This window comes from Podarcis bocagei, assembly GCF_964188305.1.
Source record: "Podarcis bocagei genome assembly, chromosome: 2".
NCBI classification, from domain to species: domain Eukaryota; kingdom Metazoa; phylum Chordata; class Lepidosauria; order Squamata; family Lacertidae; genus Podarcis; species Podarcis bocagei.
This window is the reverse complement of record NC_138126.1, coordinates 60,803,573-60,829,998: the sequence shown is the minus strand read 5'-3', so window position 1 is coordinate 60,829,998 and position 26,426 is coordinate 60,803,573. Positions and strand designations below refer to the sequence as shown.

General features: G+C 49.2%; 1 protein-coding gene and 1 long non-coding RNA gene across 9 annotated transcripts; one reads left to right on the top strand and one right to left on the bottom strand.

Annotated features, from left to right (window-relative positions):
* The first annotated feature begins 246 nt into the window (after positions 1-246).
* GNAT1 (G protein subunit alpha transducin 1) lies at positions 247-25,546 on the top strand. 8 transcript variants are annotated; one of them, XM_081185899.1, is made up of 12 exons: positions 2,694-2,827; positions 3,079-4,191; positions 4,924-5,033; positions 7,399-7,924; positions 13,522-13,564; positions 16,325-16,466; positions 16,989-17,146; positions 18,924-19,052; positions 20,144-20,273; positions 21,140-21,293; positions 23,903-24,099; positions 24,701-25,546. In XM_081185899.1, exons 4-11 carry the CDS (start codon positions 7,819-7,821, stop codon positions 24,091-24,093), a joined length of 1,053 nt encoding a protein of 350 aa, XP_081042025.1. In that variant the 5' UTR covers positions 2,694-2,827; positions 3,079-4,191; positions 4,924-5,033; positions 7,399-7,818; the 3' UTR covers positions 24,094-24,099; positions 24,701-25,546. The 8 variants fall into 8 exon arrangements, with proteins under 8 accessions (XP_081042023.1, XP_081042024.1, XP_081042025.1 ...); XM_081185897.1 differs by lacking the exon at positions 2,694-2,827 and adding an exon at positions 247-1,312 and having other exon boundaries at positions 4,092-4,191; positions 23,903-25,546; XM_081185893.1 differs by having other exon boundaries at positions 23,903-25,546.
* LOC308582615 lies at positions 2,541-18,892 on the bottom strand. Its single transcript, XR_014005759.1, has 2 exons — positions 18,621-18,892; positions 2,541-2,796 (listed from the first exon to the last, which is right to left on the bottom strand). It is a non-coding gene; the product is annotated as an uncharacterized lncRNA (long non-coding RNA).
* Positions 25,547-26,426: the final 880 nt, after the last annotated feature.

Genomic DNA, 26,426 nt, shown 5'->3' with positions numbered 1-26,426 from the left:
GGGTGGCAGGAAGGGCAGGCTTTGGGAAAATCTAGCAGGGGACAGTGCTTTTTTAAAAAAAACACCAAAAAAACAGTGTTATCTGGTATGGCGTACCATGACTTACTTATGTGTCTTGGCATGGTAGCCATTTAGTGTTGGCACCCAAGACACTTTTATCAAGATAGGAGTACTGGGACCTTTTAACCAAAAAAAGGGGGAACACGTGGGGGATATGGAACATGGTGGCAGGAGAAATAGGGAGACACAATGGCCACATGCATCCCACATATGCCTTAGGGGAAGCTATAATGATGGGGTATAGACACTGCATGTAAAGTTATTCACAGCTTGTTCCTTGATAATTTACAGAGCCATAGATCCCCCTGCTTATGAAGCAACCAGGTAAATTATTTTCTGCTGCTCCTGTTTTATGAGCAGTCGGGTCAGGAGGGGAGAAGGGGGGCAGGTGTTGGATTCCTTAGACCTGGCAGTGCCCCTCCTTGTCCTGCAGCCCACAAACAAAGGCCCCTTGTTCTGCTGGCTTCATAAAAGAGAGAGAAATCTACCTCTCCAAGGGCGTGCTAAGGCAGCCGGTTAAGCAAACACACAGGGAAATGGGGATCAGGGTCATGGTCTCATTTCCTGCCCCCCTAGGCTGAGGAAGTTGCTAAGGGGTGGGTGGGTGGAGTGGTGTCCACTAAAGCAAGGATGACACACTGCTGGCCCAGGGCTTGTTCTTCCTTAAACCTGAAGAGGGTCTCGGGGCCTTAGCAGTCTTTTATCACCTGAAGTTTTTTTCTTGGATACTGATACCTCAGAACTGAACCCTAAAAAGGGTAACTGAGGGGGACATGTTTGAGAGAAAGAATTATAATGCTCAAGGATAAGTGAATGGTTTCTTGGGGCTGCTTAGGGATCATCTGCTTCACACTCAAATTCTGTCAGCTGGCAAAACTTCACGGCAGATTTTGAACTCGTAGTAGTAGGTACCGGTAGGTAGGCCAGGCTGAAAAGGATGAGTGGTTTTCTCGGTGCTTTTAGGTCGACTGCTTTTGGTATATCTCTTGTGTGCTTTTGTTATTTGAAGAACTTGCCTCAGATATGAAATTTACCTCAGAATCCCCCCTTGAGTTCCAGGCTGTTCCTTTTTTAAAAAGGGAAGAATTTTTGCACTCACTGAACAGGCCAAAGGTTTTCTGTGGAAACCACCTTGAATGGGTGTCTTCTCTCATGGCTAAGAGTTGAAACCTTTAAAACACACAGAGAGAAAACCTACATAGGCTGAAAACAGCAGCTTCTTATGGAGTTGTTGCTATCTGGCATCAGAAAGGTAAGTCCTACAGAAAGAAAGCTAGGGAAGAAACCCTGTTTGGGTATTCTAACATGGATTTTCATGCAGATTCTCATATATTTCTGTATTTTCTTCCTTTTTATATATTATGGTGCTTCTAGCAATTTTATGCTTGCGCGTACACACACGCACTCCAACTCCAACTCATGTAGGCCAAAGGTCTGAAGTGGAGACCCTCTTGTTGTGGAGGCTCCCCACATGATTTAGCACCCTGTGTTATTGGGGCTCTATGTAGTGTTTCTACCCATCCCTAGAAAAGTGTCCACTGTCCCATTTGGACTTCAAACAGGATACCTTTCTCCCCATATTCGAACTCATCCTCCTCAAAACACTGTGGGCAGAGGGTGGGGATGAGAGGGGGAGTTTCAGATAGAGAGTTTTTTCATGGGCAGGGAGCAGGGAGAAGAGATTTGCAGAGACCTCATCCATCCATCCGGTGGAGAGCAGGGGAGATTGGGAAAGAGAGTTTTTGCGTGGACAGAGACTGGTGGGTCGGAGAGCGTGAGCGGGGTTTTGTAAACCGTGTACCTTTGTACAGTAATGGATTGCTTTGAAGTCATTTATGCATTGGTTAAAGTAATTTTTAGGGCCCCCCCATTCTACCTGTATTTTGTCTGAGCTGTCCTTGATTTTGCTTGACCAAAGGCGGCAGCCCTAGCTCTAAGTCACTTGGGGACCCTCCACACACAAAGGAGGCTCCTGTCTTCAGATCTTTGCCTTGCTATGAGTTGGAGGGTGATGAGGGGTGGAGTTGGAGGCAGAGGGCCCAAATAGCGTCACCCAGCAAGAGGGGCTAAGGAGGCATTGTCTGACCAAATGTTGTGTGTGTGAGAGAGAGTGGGATGGGGGGAGCACTGCTGCACTAAAAACTAATGACGAGCAGAACTGCCTTGAATTTTATCCTCCTCAATGTTACTCTGGAAGGTAATCTCAAAGCAGATCCTTCCTATCCAAATTGGCAGCATTTGACAGATCAACACTCTGACATAAGGCTCACTTTGGGAGCTGTGATGGCTGAAATAATAGTAAGCTAGCAATGGACAAGTCATTTTGCAAAGTCTCATGACAGGAGCACATTTGTAGTGATGGTTCCCCCTCTAGTGGCAGAAAGTCACATTGTTACTTGAGGTTAAGGAAGAGAACATACTGTATGTTTGTCCTGCCATCCTTGTCTCTGCCTCAACTGTGGGGACATGATGCAGACCACTTTTGTGGTTTCTAGAAGACATTTTATTATGATTGGAAAGGCAAATGAATTCAAAGCTCTCTGCACTGGTCATTTGCTAAATCTCTTCTGGAGAAGTCAACATATGAGATACTGAAACTCTGTCTTTATGCTTGGGTTTCCTAAGCAGCAATATCTTGTGGGGATCCCAGTCAGCTGTTCCATTTCATTCAGTGTGTTCTAAAATCCATTTTCCAGCAGCTCCTCCCAATCAGACTGAGGCCAAATCCTGCTGGAACTGGTAAGATGATAGTGAGAGCCAGTGTGGAGTAGTGGTTAAGAGCGGTGGACTCGTAATCTGGGGAACCGGGTTTGATTCCCCGCTCCTCCACATGCAGCTGCTGGGTGACATTGGGCTAGTCACACTTCTCTGAAGTCTCTCAGCCCCACTCACCTCACAGAGTGTTTGTTGTGGGGGAGGAAGGGAAAGGAGAATGTTAGCCGCTTTGAGACTCCTTAAAGGGAGTGAAAGGCGGGATATCAAATCCAAACTCTTCTTCTAGTGTTTGATCAGTTTCAGTGTCCCATCTCCCCCAGCATCCCGTTTCCAACATGGGACAGCCAGATGCTCTAGAAAGTCCACGTGCAAGGCACAATGACATCAGCCCCTTCTCCTTGTTTATCCCTGGAACCTGGCATTTAGACATAAGTTCCACCTGTTATCCTCCCCCCCCCCCAAACAGGAGTGTTTTTGTTCAGGTTTCCTCCCTAATGGCCTCCTTCAGTATATTATTATATGCTGCAACAAACTCAAGCAGGGTATTCTGCCCACTCCACCCACTGTGGTTTTCCGTATTTCTTTTCCAATTGACACTCAACATTCTGTACGTACTGAGCATGCTGAAAATGCATTGGGCATATACTACTAATACCCACCTAGGAGGAATCTGGTTTGGGTTTTTTTGCATTTAAAAGCAGCATTATAGGCAAAAGCACCTCCGACTTAGCATGAAATGAAGAAAAATAACTGTATGGAACTATTCAGGAGTCATCAGGTGTCAAGGGTGCTCCTTAGCCAAAGGAATGCACACAGTTGATAGTGCTTTATTGTCAAAGCTGACACTTACAGTAGCTCCTTGGCTCTGAATACCACACAAACATGTTTAGTATCTAGGCAGCTTTTCCCAGGTCTGTGCTCTATGGAGCAGTTGCAGCAACAGAGGGCCATTCACTCTCCACTAGCTTATGTGTTTCCCCCCAGTGGGCTACGCACACACAGCCAGAGGCTGTGCCTGTGTGGAAGCTGCCTCTGCACTTCCCACATCAGTTCTCTCTTGGATCTAGGAGACAGTGGTGCAGGAGAGGGGGGCACCCGGAAGCACCCAGCCCTTCCCTTGCCTAGCCTAGCCTGTCTATTTCTCCTCTACCCTCCAGCTCTGAATTTTCCCCTGCCTCCAACTCTTGCCTTCTGGCTAGAACAGTACCTCACAATTTACTGCCCGTTCTGCAGAGTCAACTCCAGTCCCACTTCCCTTAGTGCACACTAGTCAGCATCCTGCCAGTCCCTGATATTGGGTGCTGTTTCTTCTGCAGATGTCTGTCCTTGTTTGGAAGATGGATCCCAAGCTCTGCTTTTTGGCAAAGGCATTCATCTTTTTTCACAAGAGTATTAGTACCTTATCTCAGGAACAAGGCAAGTCAGTATGTTTTAAGTTTTCTTCCCGTATAACGATTTTTTTTTACTTAAATTCATATTATTTAAAGTTTTACATGTGCATTTTTAAAACATGGAAATAGCAGGTAAATAATACTAATAAAGATTCCTCAGCCTCAACAATAACGTTTTGTTTTATCCTTTAAACACTTACTGATTTTTTTTTCTTTGCTGCCAAGCTTCTGTAGGCAATAAAGAAGACATTGTTCCATAGCAGTTAGTTGACGGTCTCTTATTTTTATTTTTAATGTGTTTTTATTGTATATAGGCAGTCTAGTTGTAAACCACTTAAATATTTTTATGATCTAAATATTTTTTATAAATAAATAAATAAATAACCCTACCCTACCCAACATCTGGGACGCGGGTGGCGCTGTGGGTAAAACCTCAGCACTTAGGACTTGCCGATCGCATGGTCAGCGGTTCGAATCCCCGCGGCAGGGTGAGCTCCCGTCTTTCGGTCCCAGCTCCTGCCCACCTAGCAGTTCGAAAGCACCCTTAAGTGCAAGTAGATAAATAGGTACCGCTTTACAGCGGGAAGGTAAACGGCGTTTCCATGTGCTGCGCTGGTGCTGGCTCACCAGAGCAGCTTCGTCACGCTGGCCACGTGACCCGGAAGATGGGCGCACAACCCTAGAGTCGGACACGACTGGCCCGTACGGGCAGGGGTACCTTTACCTTTACCTTTTACCCAACATCTATAACATACAGTTCAACCACATATACAGAATTCTAAGAGGGAATAAGCAAGTTCACAAGAGACAAAAGACGGGGGGGGGGGGATGGAAGGAGGAATAACAGAAGGAAAGGGAGCAGGGAAGGTGAGTTTTAATATTCCCTTGCAGATCTAGATCAAACAGTTCCAGGAACAATGGCTAAATAGATCTCACTCACCTCCCATCAGTTAATCCTATTACAAACCTGATTAACTATTACTGTCCATTATAAACACATTCCATTATTATTTCCAGAGAGGTGGCCACATTGGTCTCTTGCAGCAGAAACAAGAAGAGTCTTTTGGCACCTTAAAGACTAATGAAAGTATTACAGTGGTGCCTCGCAAGACGAAATTAATTCGTTCCGCAAGTTTTTTCTTCTTGCGAGTTTTTCGTCTTGCGATGCACGGTTTCCCATAGGAATGCATTGAAAATCAATTAATGCGTTCCTAGGGAAACCGACTTAAGACCAGGTCCGGGGACAGTCTGTCCCCCGACCTCTTCTGAAGGCTGGGGGGGGGACAAGGGCTTTTCTTCCCACCCCCAGCATTTTAAAAAACCCCGGGACAGCGGAGGGCTTCTCCGCTGTCCGGGGCGATTTAAAAGCCCCTGGGAAGGCAGGCAGGGGGGACAAAGACTTTTGCCCCCCGCCAGCCTTCAGAAGAGGTCCTGGACCTCTTCTGAAGGCTGGCGGGGGCGAAAGTCTTTGCTCCCCCCCCTGCCTTCAAAAGCTGTCCGGCCAAGGCTTCGCGGACCTCTCCGCCAGCAGCGGCAGCGCTGGCGCTGCTGGCGGAGAGTGGCCGGCATGCCGAAGCCTGCACGCGCTGACATCAGCGCACCCAGGCTTCGCGGACCTCTCCGCCAGCAGCGGCAGCGCTGCCGCTGCTGGCGGAGAGTGGCCGGCATGCCGAAGCCTGCGCGCGCTGACATCAGCGCACCCAGGCTTCGCGGACCTCTCCGCCAGCAGCGGCAGCGCTGGCGCTGCTGGCGGAGAGTGGCCGGCATGCCGAAGCCTGCGCGCGCTGACATCAGCGCGCCCAGGCTTCACGGACCTCTCCGCCAGCAGTGGCAGCGCTGCCGCTGCTGGCGGAGAGTGGCCGGCATGCCGAAGCCTGCGCGCGCTGACATCAGCGCGCCCAGGCTTCGCGGACCTCTCCGCCAGCAGCAGCAGCGCTGCCGCTGCTGGCGGAAAATGCTGGCGCTGGGGAGCAAAGCCTTTCGGCCCCCGCCAGCCTTCCTGGACCTCTTCTGAAGGCCGGAGGGGGGGGAAAGGCTTTGCTCCCCACCGCTAGCATTTAAAAGAGGTCCCTAGAGATTTCCCTATGGGCTTTCGTCTTGCGAAGCAAGCCCATAGGGAAATTCGTTTTGCGAAGCGCCTCCAAAACGGAAAACCCTTTCGTCTAGCGGGTTTTCCGTCTTGCGAGGCGTTCGTCTTGCGGGGTACCACTGTATGCCATAAGCTTTGGTGGACTTCATCAGATGCATGAAGTGCTTTCCTGAATTGCAGGTACATCAGTATATACTGTGGTGCCCTGCAAGACGAATGCCTCGCAAGATGGAAAACCCGCTAGACGAAAGGGTTTTCCGTTTTTGAGCTGCTTCGCAAGACGATTTTCCCTATGGGCTTGCTTTGCAAGACGAAAACGTCTTGCAAGTGTTCCAATTTTTTTTCGCTTCCCCCCCCCTTTTTCTAAGCCGCTAAACTGCTAATAGCCTTTTAGCCGCTAATCCTTTAATAGCCGCTAAGCCTTTAATAACCGCTAATAGCGCTAATCCACTAAGCCGCTAATAGGGTTGCTTCGCAAGACGAAAAAACCGCTAGACGAAGAGACTCGCGGAACGGATTAATTTCGTCTTGCGAGGCACCACTGTATCTCCATGTGCATATGTACCTGCAGAAACTCACAAATTAAACAATCCATTTAAAAACCATGTTGGGGGGAATGGTTCTTTGAATTAGGCAGCACCAGGCACTCCCTGCAAGTATTCCACAAATAACTGGGTCATACTTTAGTATATATTCACCTGTCAATAGCACTCACATTTTAGCAGAGCCGGTTGAAGAGAGCACTGCTATTGAATCTGTGAGATCTGGATGCTGTTCTTAGTCAAGAACTCATTGTATGTAGATAACACTGTCCCTCACACTCATTTCTACTTCTGTAAATCACAAAAAAATATCTAATTTGCAGGTCATATTTATTAATAGTTTGGGGTGATTTTACAAGTAGTTTTTATTAGCCTCCCCATCTTGAGGTTGTGTTTTGTAGGGAATTGGAATGGCCCAACCAAGCTAACTGTCCTCTTTCAAGCTGTGATAAAATTCACTCAGAAGCCAGAGTGAGGTGGAAGCAAAAGGGCCATTTGGAAACCAATCCACTGTAGCTCTCCCTATGCTACTATAGCAGGAGGAGTGAGGTGTGACTTGGAGGGAGGGGTCTGCTTTGACAGTGTTGATGCTTCCCTCCAGGTCAAGAGCAGATAGAAAATGGAAACTGCTGAGTTTAGCATGCGGGGGGATTTGAGGGGCTTTATCTCAGGAATAGATTTGAGCAGCTGCTGAGCAAAGCAAGTCAGATTAAACTAAGAGGCAGGTCCTGCGGGTGTATTGCTCCAGGCTCTTATTCACCTGTTCTCACTTCACATTGGCCAATACTGACTATCTGACCCCCACCGGGTGGCGAAGTCCTCCCACCTGCAAGGCAGAAAGTGGCTGGTGCTGGAAAGGGGCGGGAGCAGCCATCAATATTGAAATATCTCAAGGGTGCAAGACTAGGAAGGTTCTGTGTGGAATACTTCTGGGCTGGACAGAAAGGCCAAACCACAGCAGGACGTGCTGGAGTTCCCACGGAGGCTTGTCGGGATCCTCTCTTGCTGAACGAAAAAGACGATGGGCGCAGGTGCCAGTGCAGAGGAAAAACACTCCCGTGAGCTGGAGAAGAAACTGAAGGAAGATGCTGAGAAGGATGCCAGGACAGTCAAGCTACTGCTTCTTGGTAAGTCCACCCCCACAGGCGGTCACTAAGGCTTTGCGCTTGTTGTGACTTACTTCTCCCCCTTGCTGACCCCCCTCCCAATACTCCCATTTCTTAGCACATCTGAAAGCTGGTGCTGTAGATGTTGGTGGTGAATGCATCTGTACCTTTCCAACAGCAGCTATTTGGATCCTCAAATTCTGAGGAACCTGCCCAATGGCAGTGCTACAGAGCCAACAAGGCATTATTGCAACCGCTCCATCCCCCTTTTCCATCTCAGTGTGAGGCTTTGTCCAGTGGCATAGTGCCTGGTTCTTAAGAGGCAAGGCAATAATAATAAATAATAATAATAAATTTTATTTATATCCCGCCCTCCCCAGCTGAGCCGGGCTCAGGGCGGCTAACAACAATCAAATAAACAATCAAATAATGACACATTCTAAAAAAATTTCATTATAAAAATTAGTTAAAATCACATTGGTGGCAACCGATTAAACAAAATTCTGTGCAGGTTGCCAGAGGAGGGGGTCAGGCTGCGCCCTGACTAAAGGCCTGGCGGAACAACTCTGTCTTGCAGGCCCTGCGGAAAGATGTCAAGTCCCGCAGGGCCCTGGTCTCTTGTGTCAGAGCATTCCACCAGGTTGGAGCTGCAGCCGAGAAGGCCCTGGCTCTAGTTGAGGCCAGCCTAACCTCTCTGAGGCCTGGGACCTTGAGGGTGTTATTATTTGTAGACCGTAGGTTTCTCTGTGGGGCATACCAGGAGAGGCGGTCCCGTAGGTACGAGGGTCCTAGGCCGTATAGGGCTTTAAAGGTTAAAACCAGCACCTTAAACCTGATCCTGTACTCCACCGGGAGCCAGTGCAGCTGGTATAGCACCGGATGAATGTGATCCCGCAGCGAAGACCCCGTAAGGAGTCTCGCTGCGGCATTCTGCACCCGCTGGAGTTTCTGGGTCAGTCTCAAGGGCAGCCCCACGTAGAGCGAGTTACAATAATCCAGTCTGGAGGTGACCGTCGCACGGATCACAGTGGCTAGGTCAGGGCGAGAGAGATAAGGGGCCAACTGCTTAGCTTGGCGGAGATGGAAAAATGCCGCCTTTGTTATAGCTGTAATCTGCGCCTCCATAGAGAGGGAGGTATCGAAGATTACACCCAAACTCTTAACAGACGGTGCTGGCACTAATTGCAACCCCGCAAGAGATGGGAGTTGCCCCCTCGATCCCATATCGTCCCGCCCCAGCCAGAGGACCTCTGTCTTCGAAGGATTTAACTTCAACCGGCTCCCACGTAACCATCCAGCCACAGCTTCCAGACATCTGGTCAGTGTGTCTGGGGCCGAGTTAGGATGGCCATCCATCAAGAGATAGAGTTGGGTGTCATCAGCATACTGATGGCAACCCAGCCCAAAACTCCGGACAAGCTGGGCGAGGGGGCGCATAAAGATGTTAAAAAGCATCGGGGAGAGAATCGCACCCTGAGGCACTCCACACACCAAGGAGTGACGCGATGACAATTCCCCCCCAAGCGCCACCCTCTGTCCCCGATCAGAGAGAAACGAGCGCAGCCATTGAAGGACTGTGCCCTGGATCCCCACGTCGGCAAGGCGGTGGTCCAGGAGTTCGTGATCGACCATGTCAAAGGCTGCTGACAGATCTAGAAGAATCAGCAGCCCCGACCCGCCTCGATCCAGCTGCCTGCGGAGATCATCTGTTAGGGCGACCAGAGCCGTCTCGGTCCCATGACCAGCACGGAAGCCGGACTGGAATGGATCCAAAGCAGATGTTTCATCCAGAAACCTACCAAGCTGTTCAGCAACCGCTCTCTCAATCACCTTACCCAGGAATGGAAGATTCGAGACCGGGCGGTAATTGGATAGATCTAAGGGATCTAACGATGTTTTCTTTAAGAGCGGACGCACCACCGCCTCCTTCAGGTCCCCTGGGAATATCCCGGTGCCAAGGGACAAATTGATGATATCCCCCAGGGGGGCCCGCACCTCGTCTGGACACGCTCTAATCAGCCATGACGGGCACGGGTCAAGAGGACAGGTGGTGGGCTTTCCAGCTTGGAGGAATCTGTCCACATCGGCTGGAGATATCCGGTCAAAGTGGTCCAATACTGGACCCGAGGACAGTCGAGGGGCCTCCAGTTCCTTTATTGTATCCAAATTGGCAGGGAGGTCATGGCGGAGCAACAGGACCTTCTCCGCAAAAAAGCTCGCAAATGCCTCACAGCTGTGTGTCAGATTGTTATTTAAATTTGGCTGTCCTTCAACGGACGTTAGAGACCGAATTATGCTAAATAATTGCGCCGGGCGAGAGCTAGCGGATGCAATGGAGGCCGAGAAGTAAGACTTCTTAGCGGCCTTCACTGCCATCTCATAGGTTTTCATAAAAACCCTATAAGATGTTCTTGAGGCTCCGTCACGGGCACCCCGCCATACTCGCTCTAGCCGTCTGAGGTCCCGCTTCATTTTCCGAAGCTCCTCGGTAAACCAGGGGGCCCGGTTTCTGCGGGGTCGCAGAGGGCGCTTAGGTGCGATCTCATCGATGGCTGCCAGGAGCTGGGTATTCCAGCCCTCAACAAGCTCAGTCAATGAGTCGCCAGGGGGAGCAAGGTCCCGCAAGGCCTGACGGAATCTATCAGGGTCCATCAGCCTCCGCGGGCGAGCCCAAATTGGCTCGCCACCTAAGCGGGGTGGGGGTGGAAAATCAATCCTGGCTTTCAGTGCGTAGTGATCAGACCATGGCACCTTCATCGAGGGAGACATGATCACATCTATACCGGCGCCAAAGATCAAATCCAGCGTGTGGCCTGCTTGATGTGTGGGGCCCGAAACAAACTGGGAGAGCCCTAGTGTCGCCATGGAAGACACCAGGTCCAGAGCCTGTGAGGAGGGAGTGGCATCAGCATGGATGTTGAAGTCCCCCAGTACCAATAGGTTGGGGAACTCCAAGGCCCAGCCGGCCACCGCCTCCAACAGGCCTGACAGGGTGGCTGCTGGTGCGCTAGGTGGCCGGTACACCAGCCAGACAGCCAAGCTCACCTCGGAGCCCCACACTAGGCCAACACATTCAATGCCGGGGATCGATGGCGATGGCAGAGCCCTGAAAGAACAATCTTCTCGGATTAATAATGCCACCCCTCCCCCCCGGCCCACAGTCCGCGACTGGTGGAGGACGGAGAAACCTGGGGGCGCCATCTCTCGTAAGGTAACAGTTTCCCCTTCGCGCACCCAGGTCTCCGTCACACAAGCCAGGTCAACCCCCTGCGAGGTGAAGAAGTCTCGCAGGGTGGCGGTTTTTTTGCCTATAGACCTGGCATTGCACAACACCAGTGACGGAGGTGAGTAATCCTTGCTCACCCTACCTTCGTCCCTCGGGATGGGGCGCAGATTGGAAGGGGTACGAGCATATCCATATCTCGATCCCCTTCGCCTATGACATCTGCCCCCACCGCCATACCTCCCTCGCCCCACTACGGTAGCAATCCCAAGCCTCAAACCAACCTCCATTTACAGAATAGAAACAAGTCAAATCAAAACAATTGTACCAACACAACAAATCCCCACCCCACTCGATAGCCAACCCCAAACCAAACTAAAACAGAACAAAATAGAAATACATCAATAAAAACCACCGTTCACGGTGGGACAACAAAGTAAAAAATAAAAACCCCTATAAAACATTTTAAAATATATAAAAACATATTAAGCATTTGCCGCGGCAACATCAGTGTCCTTAAAACAGTAGCGGTGGCGAGTGTGGGCCCCGCCCCCTAGGCCTGGAGGAGTGTGCCTACAGGAGGGAGCGGCCTTCCTCAACCCCCACGGTGGAGCCGCAGCAATGGTGTCCCAGTGCCTCATGAGGCCTCTTAAGCTGTGGCAGTGGTGAGTCAGTCTGGCCCCGCCCCCTGGGCCTGGTGGAATCAGCCTGAGGAGGGAGCGGCCTTCCCAACTCACAGTACAGCAGCAGCAGTGGTGTTCCGGTGCCTCGTGCGGCCTCTTAAGCTGTGGCAGTGGTGAGTCAGTCTGGCCCCGCCCCCTGGGCCTGGTGGGATCAGCCTGAGGAGGGAGCGGCCTTCCCAACTCACAGTACAGCGGCAGCAGTGGTGTTCCGGTGCCTCGTGCGGCCTCTTAAGCTGTGGCAGTGGTGAGTCAGTCTGGCCCCGCCCCCTGGGCCTGGTGGAATCAGCCTGAGGAGGGAGCGGCCTTCCCAACTCACAGTGCAGCAGCAGCAGTGGTGTTCCGGTGCCTCGTGCGGCCTCTTAAGCTGTGGCAGTGGTGAGTCAGTCTGGCCCGCCCCCTGGGCCTGGTGGAATCAGCCTGAGGAGGGAGCGGCCTTCCCAACTCACAGTGCAACAGCAGCAGTGGTGTTCCGGTGCCTCGTGCGGCCTCTTAAGCTGTGGCAGTGGTGAGTCAGTCTGGCCCCGCCCCCTGGGCCTGGTGGAATCAGCCTGAGGAGGGAGCGGCCTTCCCAACTCACAGTACAGCAGCAGCTTAAGAGGGTGAGTGCAAACACAACACAGGGAAGGAGGTAGCAGCACGCGCGCACACACACACACACACACACACACACACACACACATATCCTGCCCTTAGCTGTGATGCCCTCATCATTGTGTGTGTGTGCCTGCACCGTTTGTTTTCTGTGAAGCATTGCAGCTAAGCTGCCCATGGCCCAGATCATGTTATCTCTGCCATAAAGGTGAGCAGTGCTTAAAGCAATCTTAACCAAAGCCTTTGGGCCCAGGTAATCCTCCACAGCTCACTTGCGGCAGCACCAGCATAGATCCATGTCTGGAGGGAAGTTCATTATAAGAAAGAAAAGACATGCCCTGTGAATTGATCACTCACAGGGCCACCATGACCTCGCAGCCCAAGTCAGCAAAGCTATTACAACAGCCCTGCTGTCACCATACTTGGAATAGTTATTCCCCCCCCCCCTCTACCATAACATGCTCTTCCCCTCCCTTCCCCAAACTTGGCATGTATCCGTCAAAGTTTGAAAAATATAAAAGAGGTAGATAGGTAGGCTTGTCAACTGACCCCAAACCCCAGCCTGGACTGCTCTTGGGCACCGCCCTTCAATCTGCAGTGATTGGCAATTGAAGCTTTTCACAGCAGGGAGGTACCTGCTGTAAGTATCTGCACATTGAGCAGCTGTTAAAGGCACAGCTACAATGGCTGGTTGGAAACTGGCAGCCCTGGATGATTCAAGGCCTCTCCCTGCCTCTGGTTGTTTAATGTTGTATTCCTCCCCAAAGTGTATTAAAAGCAAAACTGCTAACACGCTTCATGAACCCATATCTTGCAGCTGCTAAGGCAAAAACTGCTAAGGTGGTTTGGATTGTGTATTCTAAACATATCCATATATAGCTCTGTCATATATATATAGCTGTGTCATATATAGCTCTGTCCTCCAACACTGGACAATGGCCTTGGGGTGGGGAGCAACAGCCCGAGGGACTACCCCTGCTGCCCCCATCCTTCACTCTGCCTCACCCACTTCACCTCACCATAAACCTCCCAGCAGGTCATTTCTTGTGGATTTTGTGTCATAGATTTTTGAGTCAAATACAGATTAAAATCTCTTTTCCTTTCTATTTTTCCCTCACCAGGAGCTGGAGAATCAGGGAAAAGCACCATTGTCAAGCAAATGAAGTATGTGTGTGCACAGGCAGCTATTCCTTGCCCACTACAATAACTCTTAAAGAGTGATAGTGAAACTGTACTACCGTATTTTGCGCCCCATAAGACGCTCCGGCCCATAAGACGCACCTAGTTTTTTGGGGGGGAAATAAAGGGAAAAAATTATTTCCCCCCCAGGCGCGGGGCTGGGGCAGCCCGAGCTTCCCCCGACCCCAGCCCCCAAACAGGCAGCTCTCTGCAAGCCGTGGGAGCCCAGCGGTGGTTCCCGCTGCTTGAGGAGAGATCCGCGAAGCCTGCACGTGCTGGGATCAGCGCTTGCAGGCTTCGGGATGCCTGCAACTCTCCCCAAGCAGTGGGAACGTTCCCGCTGCTTGGGGAGAGATCCGCGAAGCCTGCACGTGCTGGGATCAGCGCGGGCAGGCTTCGGGATGCCTGCAACTCTCCCCAAGCAGTGGGAACGTTCCCGCTGCTTGGGGAGAGATCCGCGAAGCCTGCGCGTGCTGGGATCAGCGCGCGCAGGCTTCGGGATGCCTGCAACTCTCCCCAAGCAGTGGGAACGTTCCCGCTGCTTGGGGAGAGATCCGCGAAGCCTGCGCGTGCTGGGATCAGCGCGCGCAGGCTTCGGGATGCCTGCAACTCTCCCCAAGCAGTGGGAACGTTCCCGCTGCTTGGGGAGAGATCCGCGAAGCCTGCGTGTGCTGGGATCAGCGCGGGCAGGCTTCGGGATGCCTGCAACTCTCCCCAAGCAGTGGGAACGTTCCCGCTGCTTGGGGAGAGATCCGCGAAGCCTGCGCGTGCTGGGATCAGCGCTTGCAGGCTTCGGGATGCCGGCAACTCTCCCCAAGCAGCGGGAACGTTCCCGCTGCTTGGGGAGAGATCCGCGAAGCCTGCACGTGCTGGGATCAGCGCTTGCAGGCTTCGGGATGCCTGCAACTCTCCCCAAGCAGTGGGAACGTTCCCGCTGCTTGGGGAGAGATCCGCGAAGCCTGCACGTGCTGGGATCAGCGCTTGCAGGCTTCGGGATGCCGGCAACTCTCCCCAAGCAGCGGGAACGTTCCCGCTGCTTGGGGAGAGATCCGCGAAGCCTGCACGTGCTGGGATCAGCGCGGGCAGGCTTCGGGATGCCTGCAACTCTCCCCAAGCAGTGGGAACGTTCCCGCTGCTTGGGGAGAGATCCGCGAAGCCTGCGCGTGCTGGGATCAGCGCTTGCAGGCTTCGGGATGCCTGCAACTCTCCCCAAGCAGTGGGAACGTTCCCGCTGCTTGGGGAGAGATCCGCGAAGCCTGCGCGTGCTGGGATCAGCGCGCGCAGGCTTCGGGATGCCTGCAACTCTCCCCAAGCAGTGGGAACGTTCCCGCTGCTTGGGGAGAGATCCGCGAAGCCTGCGCGTGCTGGGATCAGCGCGCGCAGGCTTCGGGATGCCTGCAACTCTCCCCAAGCAGCGGGAACGTTCCCGCTGCTTGGGGAGAGATCCGCGAAGCCTGCACGTGCTGGGATCAGCGCTTGCAGGCTTCGGGATGCCGGCAACTCTCCCCAAGCAGCGGGAACGTTCCCGCTGCTTGGGGAGAGATCCGCGAAGCCTGCACGTGCTGGGATCAGCGCTTGCAGGCTTCGGGATGCCTGCAACTCTCCCCAAGCAGTGGGAACGTTCCCGCTGCTTGGGGAGAGGTCCGCGAAGCCTGCACGTGCTGGGATCAGCGCTTGCAGGCTTCGGGATGCCGGCAACTCTCCCCAAGCAGTGGGAACGTTCCCGCTGCTTGAGGAGAGGTCCGCGAAGCCTGGAGAGCGAGAGGGGTCGGTGTGCACCTACCGCTCTCGCTCTCCAGGCTTCAGCGAAAGCCTGCATTCGCCCCATAAGACGCACCCACATTTCCCCTTCATTTTTGGAGGGGAAAAAGTGCGTCTTATAGGGCGAAAAATACGGTAATAGGAATTCCTTAGCATACCCAATTGCATTCTCATCTGGAAGAGACTGGTAATGCAGAAGTGCAGACTGGTAATGCAGAAGGCCACTACACAGACTATGTTTTTAGGTGCACACCCATGATGTTTTAAGTGAACACCTAAAAGCACAGTGTTCGTACACAGCAAGCATGTTTGCACATACAAGTGCATCCTTCAAGGCGCGGATTACTGCTCCCTGTAAAGCCTGTACTCGTTGCCAGCAGCTGGAGGTGAATGCAGTCAAACATGCTGGGAAAGAACTGCTGGCTGGCTTTCTGCATTGTTTTTATCTCCATGGAAGGTAATTTCCTCTAAGAGTTGGGAGAGGAAGAAGGGAAAATTAGCTGGTCACCTCCCCACCCGCAGCTTTCCCTAAACCTAGAGACATTTCCTCCACACACACTGTTCCAAAGGTTTCTTTCTGGCAAAATATTCTGAAGCCATTTCTAAAATCTTTGTTCTTCATGGTGGATTTGCTTGACTCCCGTCTAACCAGACAGTACTGCTAAACTTTTCATGGCCCTGGAGAGACCTAAGCTGGTAGAGGCCTGTCTGACACATGCAGCAGAATGAAAAATTATTGTTGTTGTTGTTGTTGTTGTTATTAACAACCCACCCTTCACTCTGAAGTCTCAGGGCAGGTTACAGCATTAAAACACTTCAGCATAGAGTCATGTGCTGGAACGGCTCCAATGCCAAGCTAAGTGTCTGTCATCTCTGGCCTCTGGCCCCATTAGCTGGCCTCTCAGCAGTTCCCTCCCTGCCCAACATCCTTTAGCATACTAGTCAAGACCTGCTGGATTGATTTTCTGCCCTTACCTTTCACAGAATTATCCATCAGAATGGTTACTCATTAGAGGAATGCTTGGAGTTCATCTCCATTATTTACAGCAATACTTTGCAGTCCATGTTGGCCATTGTGAGGGCCATGGGCACACTCAACATCCAGTATGGAGACTCAGCCAGGCAGGTGAGTCACTGAGGAGTGGACTTTCTCCCAATGGGAATAAAAAAAAGGTAAAGGTAAAGGACCCCTGACAGTTAAGTCTGGTCATGAACGACTCTGGGGTTGCGGCGCTCATCTTGCTTTACTGGCCGAGGGAGCCAACATTTGTCCGCAGTTTTTCCGGGTCATGTGGCCAGCATGACTAAGCTGCTTCTGGCGAAACTAGAGCAGTGAACGGAAACGCTATTTACCTTCCTGCCGGAGTGGTACCTATTTATTTATTTACTTGCACTTTGATGTGCTTTTGAACTGCTAGGTTGGCAGGAGCAGGGACCGAGCAACAGGAGCTCACCTCACCGTGGGGATTCAAACCGCCGACCTTCCAATCCGCAAGCTCTAGGCTCAGTGGTTTAAACCACAGCGCCCAATGGGAATAGTCATCTATTAATTAATCTATTTATTGTTATCATAATCAGAGGCTGATTTAAAGGGAAGGGCATTGGGGTGCTTTATTGCACTTAACTTTGCCTCCTTTCTCAACTGCAGGATGATTCCCGGAAGCTGCAGCACTTAGCAGACACCATTGAAGAAGGCTGCATGTCGAAGGAGATGTCCGACATTATCTGCCGGCTCTGGGAGGACACCGGCATCCAAGCCTGCTTTGAGAGGGCCTCAGAGTATCAGCTGAATGACTCGGCTGGCTAGTAGGAACCCATTGCTTACACCCCTTGAGGCAAAGGCCCCTTGAGGCAAAGTTACCACAGGAGTGCAATTCTATTTATTTCATTTATGAATCGCTTCCTATGAAGCATCTCAAAATGATTTCACAATACAATAAAAACATCAGTAAAACAACACACACACACAATTTAAAATCTAATGCATATAATGACTAAGGCTTTTTAAAAAATCCTCTTAGAAGGTTTGTTGAAAGAGGAAATCATCTTCAACAGCCACTGAAAAAGCAGCAGAGATGGCAACGACTGGGTGCACCTGGAGTCACACATCTCTTCCCACTGAACTAACCTAGTTGCATGTTTGGGAACTTTCTTAAGACATTTATATTGGGAACTTTCTTTTTTTCCAATATATTTTTTATTCATTTTCAAATACAAATTTAAACAACCAAATCTCATTTCATCACAAATTTCCCTTTTTTTTTTTCTTCCCTCAGTTTCTCTGCCAATCTTCCATTTAATTTCTATTTTTAACGCATTTCCAATTACAGTACATATTGCCTTTAGAAATCTCTTCCCCCCTCTTGATCTCTTTTTTACAATATTCCTCAATTCTTCAGAGCCTCTTGGAAACCCACAAACATTGTTTGTTCATCACATAAATTTTTCAGATAATCTGTAAACCTTCCCCAATCTTCAGAAAACTTTTGATCTCGCTGGCATCGAATCTTCCCTGTTAGTTTGTCCAATTTTGCGTATTCCGTCAATTTCAGTCTCCACTCTTCCACCGATGGTAATACTTCCTGTTTCCATTTCTGGGCCAGAAGTATTCTCGCTGCAGTTGCTGCGTATTGGAAAAGTTTACAGTCCTTCTTATTAATTTAATTTCCTACCATTCCTAAGAGAAAGGCCTCCGGTTTCTTAACAAATGTATATTTCAACATCTTTTTCAATTCATTATATATCAATTCCCAGAAACCTTTCACCTTCTTACATTCCCACCACATGTGATAGAATGTCCCTTCTTTTTCCTTACATTTCCAACACTTATTACATGTTTTATACATTTTTGCTAGTTTTACTGGTGTTATATACCATCTATACACCATTTTCATTACATTTTCCTTTAACACAGTACATGCCGTAAATGTTAATCTTTCATTCCATAGTTTTAACCATATATTGGGAACTTTCTTAAGAGATATTTGTGCATCTCTGGCAGAACATGCCTGCTCCATAGGCAAGCCCAGCAAGCATAGAAATCTAGGGGAGAGAAAGTCCTGATGCTCAGCCACTCTTGGGCAGCCTTCACCCGCTGCAACTGACAAGGTGCTTCCCAAAGAAGCAGAAACTTGAAAGGTAATTCAAGAAGGAAGGTTGAGATCAGGAAACTTCAGCTTTGCTGAATTTGAGCAGTACAGCAGAGTACTTAGCAGCCACCTTCCTGCTGCTGATTCTTTAAGAACAATGTAATTTTTTTCTGATACAACCTGCCACTCACCTTGTCCAACGCACATGGCCACAGGAAACATAGGAAGCTGCCTTAGACCATGGATCCATTGGGTTCAGTATTGCCTAGACTTAGTAATGTCTACACTGACTTGCAGAGACTCTTCAGGGCTTCAGGCAAGAGTCTCTTCCAGCTCTTCTTGGAGAGATGTCAGAGTTTGATCCTGCCAGCATGCAGAGCAGGTGTTCTGCCCCTGAGCCCTGGTCCTTCCCCATTGTGACTGCCCACTCTGAAGACCAGAGGTCTCTCAGGTCTAGTTCACATGGTAATCCCGGTACCTTTCTCTATTCACAGTTACCTGAGTGACCTGCCGCGACTAGTGGCCCCTGGATATGTCCCCACAGAGCAGGATGTTCTCCGCTCCAGGGTTAAGACCACGGGCATAATTGAAACCCAGTTTTCCTTCAAGGACCTCCACTTCAGGTATTGTATGACTGTGGCTGGCGGACAACCGACCAGTAAGGAAGATTGCAAAAGAGGGTGGATCATGCATCTGTGGAAGCAGTAACTGGTACAGCATTGTGATGAAAGGCATGAGTTTTGACTCCCCCTCCCAATCCACCACTGGAACTCCCAATTCAGCCATGAACAGGATGATTGGTTTTAGGCAAGCTGCTCCCTCCTGGCCTCCCCACTTCCACCTGTGGCATGATAATATTGACCTACTTTATAGCACTGTGCCAGTGTACGGGAAGGGCTTTGGGCAATTAGGAAAAATCATTCCATAAGTACCAAGTATTATCACTATTAGTGCACTGTGGAGGGATGTAATTTAGTTAACCTGTTCTCCATTTTACGTCATTCTGCAGACACTTTCAATCTTCTGTAGGCCAAAGGTTGAAGGACAATAAATCAGTATAGCAATAGGGGCTGCCACCTATTTAAGAGAGCCAGTGATGTGCAGTGGTTAGGCAGCCAGCTGGGGTGGGGGCGGGGATGGTCCCAGGTTAAAATCTCCACTCAGTTAAGAAGAATGTCACTGGGTGACCTTGGGCAAGTCTGTATTGTTCAGATGAAAGTACCCCAGAGGGTTGTTGGAAGGAGAAAATGCAAGTTGAAAACTCTGTTTCCTTTAATGGGAAAAAGGAGAGAAAGGTACATAATTTAAATATCTTGTACTTCTGTTATTCATGTAATTGATAATCCAGCACAACCCTGATAGGTATACACAATGGTGTAATTAGGTGATTTTAGATTTTGGGCTAAGTGGCCTTACCAGAGGGGGTGGAGGTTGGGTGTCTCTTTAGATGGTCCTGTGTATTACTTCACTCACTTCAAACTCTGGGAAGCCATCTCTGCTGTGCTTGTCCCCTCCCCATTCTCACTCAGTCCCAGAGATAATAAATGCTCACCCGTCCAATTTGACGGTCAGCTCTTCATTCACCTTGTCCTTAAGGACCACGTTTTGGGGCCCCTATGGCTCACTGCAAACCTTTCCCCATCAATTTGCAGTAACACATTGGGGACTGCTGGGGAAGGCTGTTCAGAACAAGCCTGTCTTAACTTCCTGGCAGGATGTTTGACGTGGGCGGCCAGCGCTCAGAACGCAAGAAGTGGATCCACTGCTTTGAAGGAGTCACTTGCATCATCTTCATTGCTGCCCTCAGCGCCTATGACATGGTCCTGGTGGAGGACGACGATGTGGTAAGTAGCACCTCAAGGTATATTAAGATCTTTTAGACTTTGGCTGCCAGGATTTGTAAATAGGCATGACGGATTAGTGGCAGAGGTAGTGTGCTGGAATGGTTGCAGTGTCAGACTGGGGAGATCAGCATTCAAATCCTCACTAAGCCATGAAGCTCACTGGGCAAGTCACTCTGCTTAACCTACCTCAAAGGGTTGTTGTGAGAATAAAATGTGTGTGCCCTACAGCTGCCATGAGCTCATAGAAGGAAACATGGTGTATAAATAAGACATACCACATTTTCCCGTGTTTAAGACGACTTTTTTTATTATAATTAAATGTTAAGAATTGGGGGTTGTCTTATACACGGATAGTGCAGAGGGGGCAATTAGTGGAGGCCGCGAACAGGAGATTGTCACCGGCAATAGGTAGGGTGATTGTGGCTGCAGCAAGGCCTGTTGGCAATTGGCTGCTGCTCCAGCAATTGTGCGGGCGATTGGCGGCCAGCGGCCAGACGATTGGTGGCTTTGGCAAGGCATGCAATTGGCAGCGGCGGTGCAGCGTGTGAGCGATCCCCCCCCCAAATAGCTCAACAACTCTGGGCAATCCCCCCCCCCAAAAGCTGAACAGCTCTTGGCAATTTCCCTCCACTTGGGGTCCCAAAAAATAGAAAAATATGGTAAGTAGTGCCGAGACTGATCTGGCTGTGGCATATCATGGTGAAATGACCTAAAGGGGATTAGGATAGTGTTACAGAATGCAGCTTCTGTACATTTAGGACACAGTTCTTGCCTACTGAAAGGCAGAGGAGCAAAGTTTCTCATAAAATCTGGTTTAGGTCTATGGTTGAAATTGAAGGTCTTTCTAACCCTGCCTTCCCTTCCAGAATCGCATGCATGAGAGCCTGCACCTCTTCAACAGTATCTGCAACCACCGCTACTTTGCCACCACCTCCATTGTTCTTTTCCTCAACAAGAAAGACGTTTTCCAGGAAAAGATCAAGAAGGCACATCTCAGCATCTGCTTTCCAGATTACGATGGTGAGTTCCCAGCGTGCAACATCCACATTGGTGTGGCTGCAGCATCTTCTAGCGGGGGTGGGGCACTGACAGCCCCCCCCCCCAGATTCTGTTTGATTCCAACTCCCATCAACCCTAGCTAGCATGGCCAGTGTTGGAGGGTTATGGGTGTTGCAGTCTAGCTCTTGGATAGCTCAGTTGGTTAGAGTGTGGTGCTGATAACACCAAGGATGCTGGTTCGATCCCCATATGGGACAGCTGCATATCCCTGCATTGCAGGGGGTTGGACTAGATGATCCTCAGGGTCCCTTCCAACTCCATGATTCTATGAGCATCTGGAGGGCTACGGGTGTCCCATCCCTTGTCTCCTAGTGAGCAGAAATGCTGGAATTTGCATGGTAGATGCAGGGAGAGAGTTTTCTCTTTTTTAATTCTGAAAAAGGCTTCAGAAGATGAACACCAGCACGGTTGACTAGTTTCAGACTGGTCTGGTATTTTTATCAAATAAGCAAGAAATGGAAAATTGCATACATTTTGATGAAGTAAGGAGGAAATAAATTACCAAGGGCTGTACCATCATCCCACCCGCCTTTCCCAGAAAGATGGTGGTACTAGATGAGGACTATAATATCACAATGAAGCAAGTTTTAATTTCTTCATCTCCACAAAGGCTCCCTCTTGTCAATCTAGAGGGTCAAATAATGCATTCGGTACAACTGGCACCATACAAAGATGGCCCAAGGAACACATTATTTTTGCAGCTGGCCTAACCATGTTAGAATTCATGAGTTAAGCCATGCTGACTTTCTGAATGACACCCACTTCTATTATTTCATGGAGCTGTTAACAACACTCCTCTATTTTCTTGGGTGGATGCTGCATTAATCATGTGACTGGGGATGGGGAGGGCTGCAGGCAGGAATGGGAAGAGTTGGCCCTTTGTGCCCCCAGTGGAGAGCTTGGCGCTGTGTGTGCTTGGTGCTGTCTTGAACTTTTATTACAAGGAGAAAATAGATGGAGTATTTCATTTGCTCCCTTGGAGCAAAAGGAACAAGTTACTTTCTGTAATCTATGGATATTATCTTGCAGGGAGAGAAGGTGGGTGTTCCTTTTGTGGAAAAACCCAAAAACAAACATGTTTTGGGAAAGGTGCCACTAGGGGGCCTCGGTGCTCTATGAAACATGACACTCCTCTGCCACGTAAACCAGAACCGGCATCTCCAGTGATCTTCCAAGGGCTGCGTGACAGACAGAACTTTTTTTTTTAAGTTTTCACACTTCTGTCTTGCCTATTATTCCTCATATTAGTCTTTAAAATTGCATTCCTCCAGCTCCTACCAAATGCAGGCACTTCAAATGTGCTGTGCTTGGTGTGGTCATGGTTAAAAAGCTGAATGCATGCAAAACTCCTCTTGCCCCCCCCCCTTTTAAGGAGCCATTGGATGTTGCAAATGGAGAGGGAGGGTGGCTTAAGCAATCCCCCTTTGGCCATTTTGTTGCTCAAAATTGCCCCTAACTGCCTTTTCACCCACAGTGGAAAAGTCAAGAGTTGGGACTGATGCCCAAACTAGGAGCAATGAGAGCATCTCTTTACCTTGGGTTCTGGTCCAAATCCTGTCTAAAGCAGGGGACACTGGCCTAGCCTTTAGCAGGGAAGCATGTGTCTAGGCTAACCCTGCCCCCCTTACCTCCCCAACAGATGCTTTTCTCCTCAGCTACTGCAGTGAGTAGCAGCAGTGAGTTCAGCTGGAAGAGAAGTACTGGGCGGTTAGAGGGAAGGTTTAGATCCCCTCATCTGCACACCACCTTCTGCTTTCAGTACTGGCCCCTCAGTTCCCTACTTGGTATATGTGATTGGAACAGACAAACAGACCTGATGTCACATCCAGTTTTACCCTTCGCGTGAAATTTGTACTATTTTAGGGCCAAATATGACTCAATAGTCTTTCCAATAAGAAAAATATCTGGAAAACCCAGGGTTTATCAAAATATCAAACTTTTTAATAAAAAAGCATGATTATTTGAATCCAAGAAAGTTCTAAAGTACCATTTGAAAGCCTAGAGAACCCTGGAAAGCTGCACATACTTAGCAGTCCCCACACCCCTTTCACCAAATGAGCAAGTTTTTAGGAAGGAGCTCTCTTACAAATGTCAGATGAGGTTTAGATGAAGGACGAGGGCCCCTAAGATATGCAGAATCAGAAGTTACCTGGGGAATTACAGAACATCGAAAGGGATGTTCTGTGAGCAACAGAAATGTGAGGTACAGAGCACTTCCCACAGAGGAACTTTTGCTATAATTATTGCTATCATGTCAAACAAAGTGATTAAGCTGCAGCAGCTGCCGTGCTCTGCATGGCAGAGATTGGGATAAATTCTTCACAGCCTGAGGTCCAGCAGGTTTCAGGTTTAGTGTCGTGGACAGGGGGCACGTCATAGTTGTGTCCAATCTCAACTTGCCCCAGGAGGCATATATCACAATAAATAATTAGAGCCCTGCCTCATTTGTGGATGGAGGATGATTCCAAGGCAGGAGGTATCATGTGGAAATGTGTAGAGGCAGATTTTAAAAAACCAATTCCTAAGTGAAGCTGCTCTCTGATACCATCCCAGCATCCGTGTCTATACAGGGTCCAATACCTACGAGGATGCCGGTGCCTACATCAAGGTGCAGTTCCTGGAGCTGAACATAAGGAAAGATGTGAAGGAAATCTACTCACACATGACCTGCGCCACAGACACCCAGAATGTCAAGTTTGTCTTTGATGCTGTCACTGACATAATCATCAAAGAAAATCTGAAGGATTGTGGCCTTTTCTGACTGCAGGTGGGTTTTTCTCCCAGGTTGTTCAACTCTATGCAGTGGGTAAGCCAAGACCCCACTTTCCTAGTGCAAATGGTCAGGCGGAACCTGTTGTATTATTTGATTGTGCAATGAGAAGTAAAGCAGCCTTCTGCAGCAGAGCAAGGCAGACTCTTGGCGTCACCAATGAACCATTTGGGGGGGGGGGTGGAGTGGGAGGCCTGTATCTCAAAATTGGAGGATAAATACCTTGCACATAAAAGGTCAAAGATCACAGTTCAGTGTCTGACATCTCCAGTTTGGTAGTAGGTGATGTGAAACCACGCTGGTCTGAGGCCCTGAAGAACTGCTTCCAGGGAGAGCAAATGAGTTTTAGACAAGCAACTTGGCCTAGTAAGCAATGAATTCCCATGGTCCCTTAACAACAACAGAGGGCAAGCGCCCAAGCCCTGCTTGTGGGAATCTGTGAGGAGTTGGGTTTGCCGATATGCAGAGCAGGATTCTTGCTCTGAGCCAGCAAAGCTATTCGGTTGCTAGGATAGGGTAGGCCAAAGTGGCTTTCAAGGAAAACTAGTTGCTAAGTGGGATCTTTGTTCCTCACTTTGTACACCTTTTCTCTCTCTAGGTATTCCTGGCCCTTCTGGTGAAATGCAGCATTGCAAATTCAGCAGTGTGAAAGGGAAGCTTTCCCCTCACCTGACCTCATGCACTCATTCGCATTCGTTCTTGCATGCTGGCTGGCTATAGTGATCCACATATGAGGAAAGGAGTTTCTCCCTCATCTGAGCTAAGCCAGACAAAAGATTCTCCATCCCATCATGGGCGTTTAATTGACCCTCTGGAGATGGAACTCTGAGATTACTAGGCAGCTTCCAAATACACCCCAGGAGTGTTGACCGCTACCTCTTCCTTGACACCCAGGAAAAGCAGGCAAGAGCTTCATTCTGGTAATTCACTTTCTACCTAAGCCACCTCTGTGGTGTGGGAGTTGTTAAGCATGTGTGGAGTTTCCTCCCATATTGGGCTTGTTTGCGGAGTCCTGACAGTTTAGGAAACCTTTTTCTTTCTGTCCCCTTTGATTTCTGCTCTTGTAAATAGTGGGCACTTGCTAGGCTTCTTATAGGTGTACTAGGGCACTAACACACCTGTGCACACAGGGTGCTGCAGTAGCACGAGTAGATGGAGAGAGATTCGAGTCTTTACACAAGGTGCAAAAGCTTGAAAACCAAACTCCTGGCCAAGGCACAAGTCAAAATCCTAGAGCTATCCTTAATACAAGATTTCAGTTTTAATTTTTGCTTAAATGGCATTTTCTCAGCATGGTTCTCTAGTGAAGCCTTTTCTTTGTTTCACTGGGGGGCTCTGTAATTATCTGTAGCAGCACCAACAGTATGTGCCCAAACGCAGTGACCTCACAATATCACAAATAGCTGGTTTTATCAATAAAGTAATAAGCACATTTTTTTCTTTATACTTTATCTCTTTCGTTTCTAGTACTTAGAATCATTTATCTATTACTCTTTCTTTAGCTTGGAGTGATCTGTATTTAGTTACTAGTTCTTAGACCCCAAAGTCCATGTGTTTGTGTACCAATTATTACTCATGAATTAGGATGGTTTCATCCTAGAAGAAGAGATCAAGATCCTCTTTAACCATCAGCAAAGATATACACAAAATCATGAGGTTGTCTTGAAAACCAAGAGCTATTTTATGTGATCCTAATTCACCTGCTGGGTCATTCAGGAATTACTATCCCAATTCTTTTGGCTGGGGAGGGGGAGACCTCTATAAGACCCTACAAAAGTGTATTTTAAAATAGAGTTGTGCTATAAAACAACATACTTCACACCCATGTATATATGGCTGTGGTTATTTAAAGCATGCTGAATGGGAAAGCACATTAAAAATGGCAGTTATGGTACATTAACTGGAGGCTACAGGAACTGTGCAAAAGGAGGCCGCACCAGCCATGGATTCTGCACAGATCCCAGCCAGTCAATGTTCATAGGTCCTAAATAATGTAATGGCATGTGCAGATTCAGTAAACAGGGAATTCCACACATTTTCTGATCACTTGGACACTGAAAATTTACAGGTCAACATAGATTTATATAACACATTGAACACAACCTGAGAGAGCAGGCATATTGACTGCACAATGGACACAATTCCTTTTTCATCTTTCTATTATGTGCACGTTTTCCACATCTGAATATGCACAACAGCTGCTTTCCCTGCACATTTGGTTTATGTGCATACTCCCTGCCCCAACCCCAGCACCACCCAAAAAACCCCCACAAAAAACGATAGTTCCTCATGGTATTTCCAAGCAGAGGTCTCTAATGGGAACC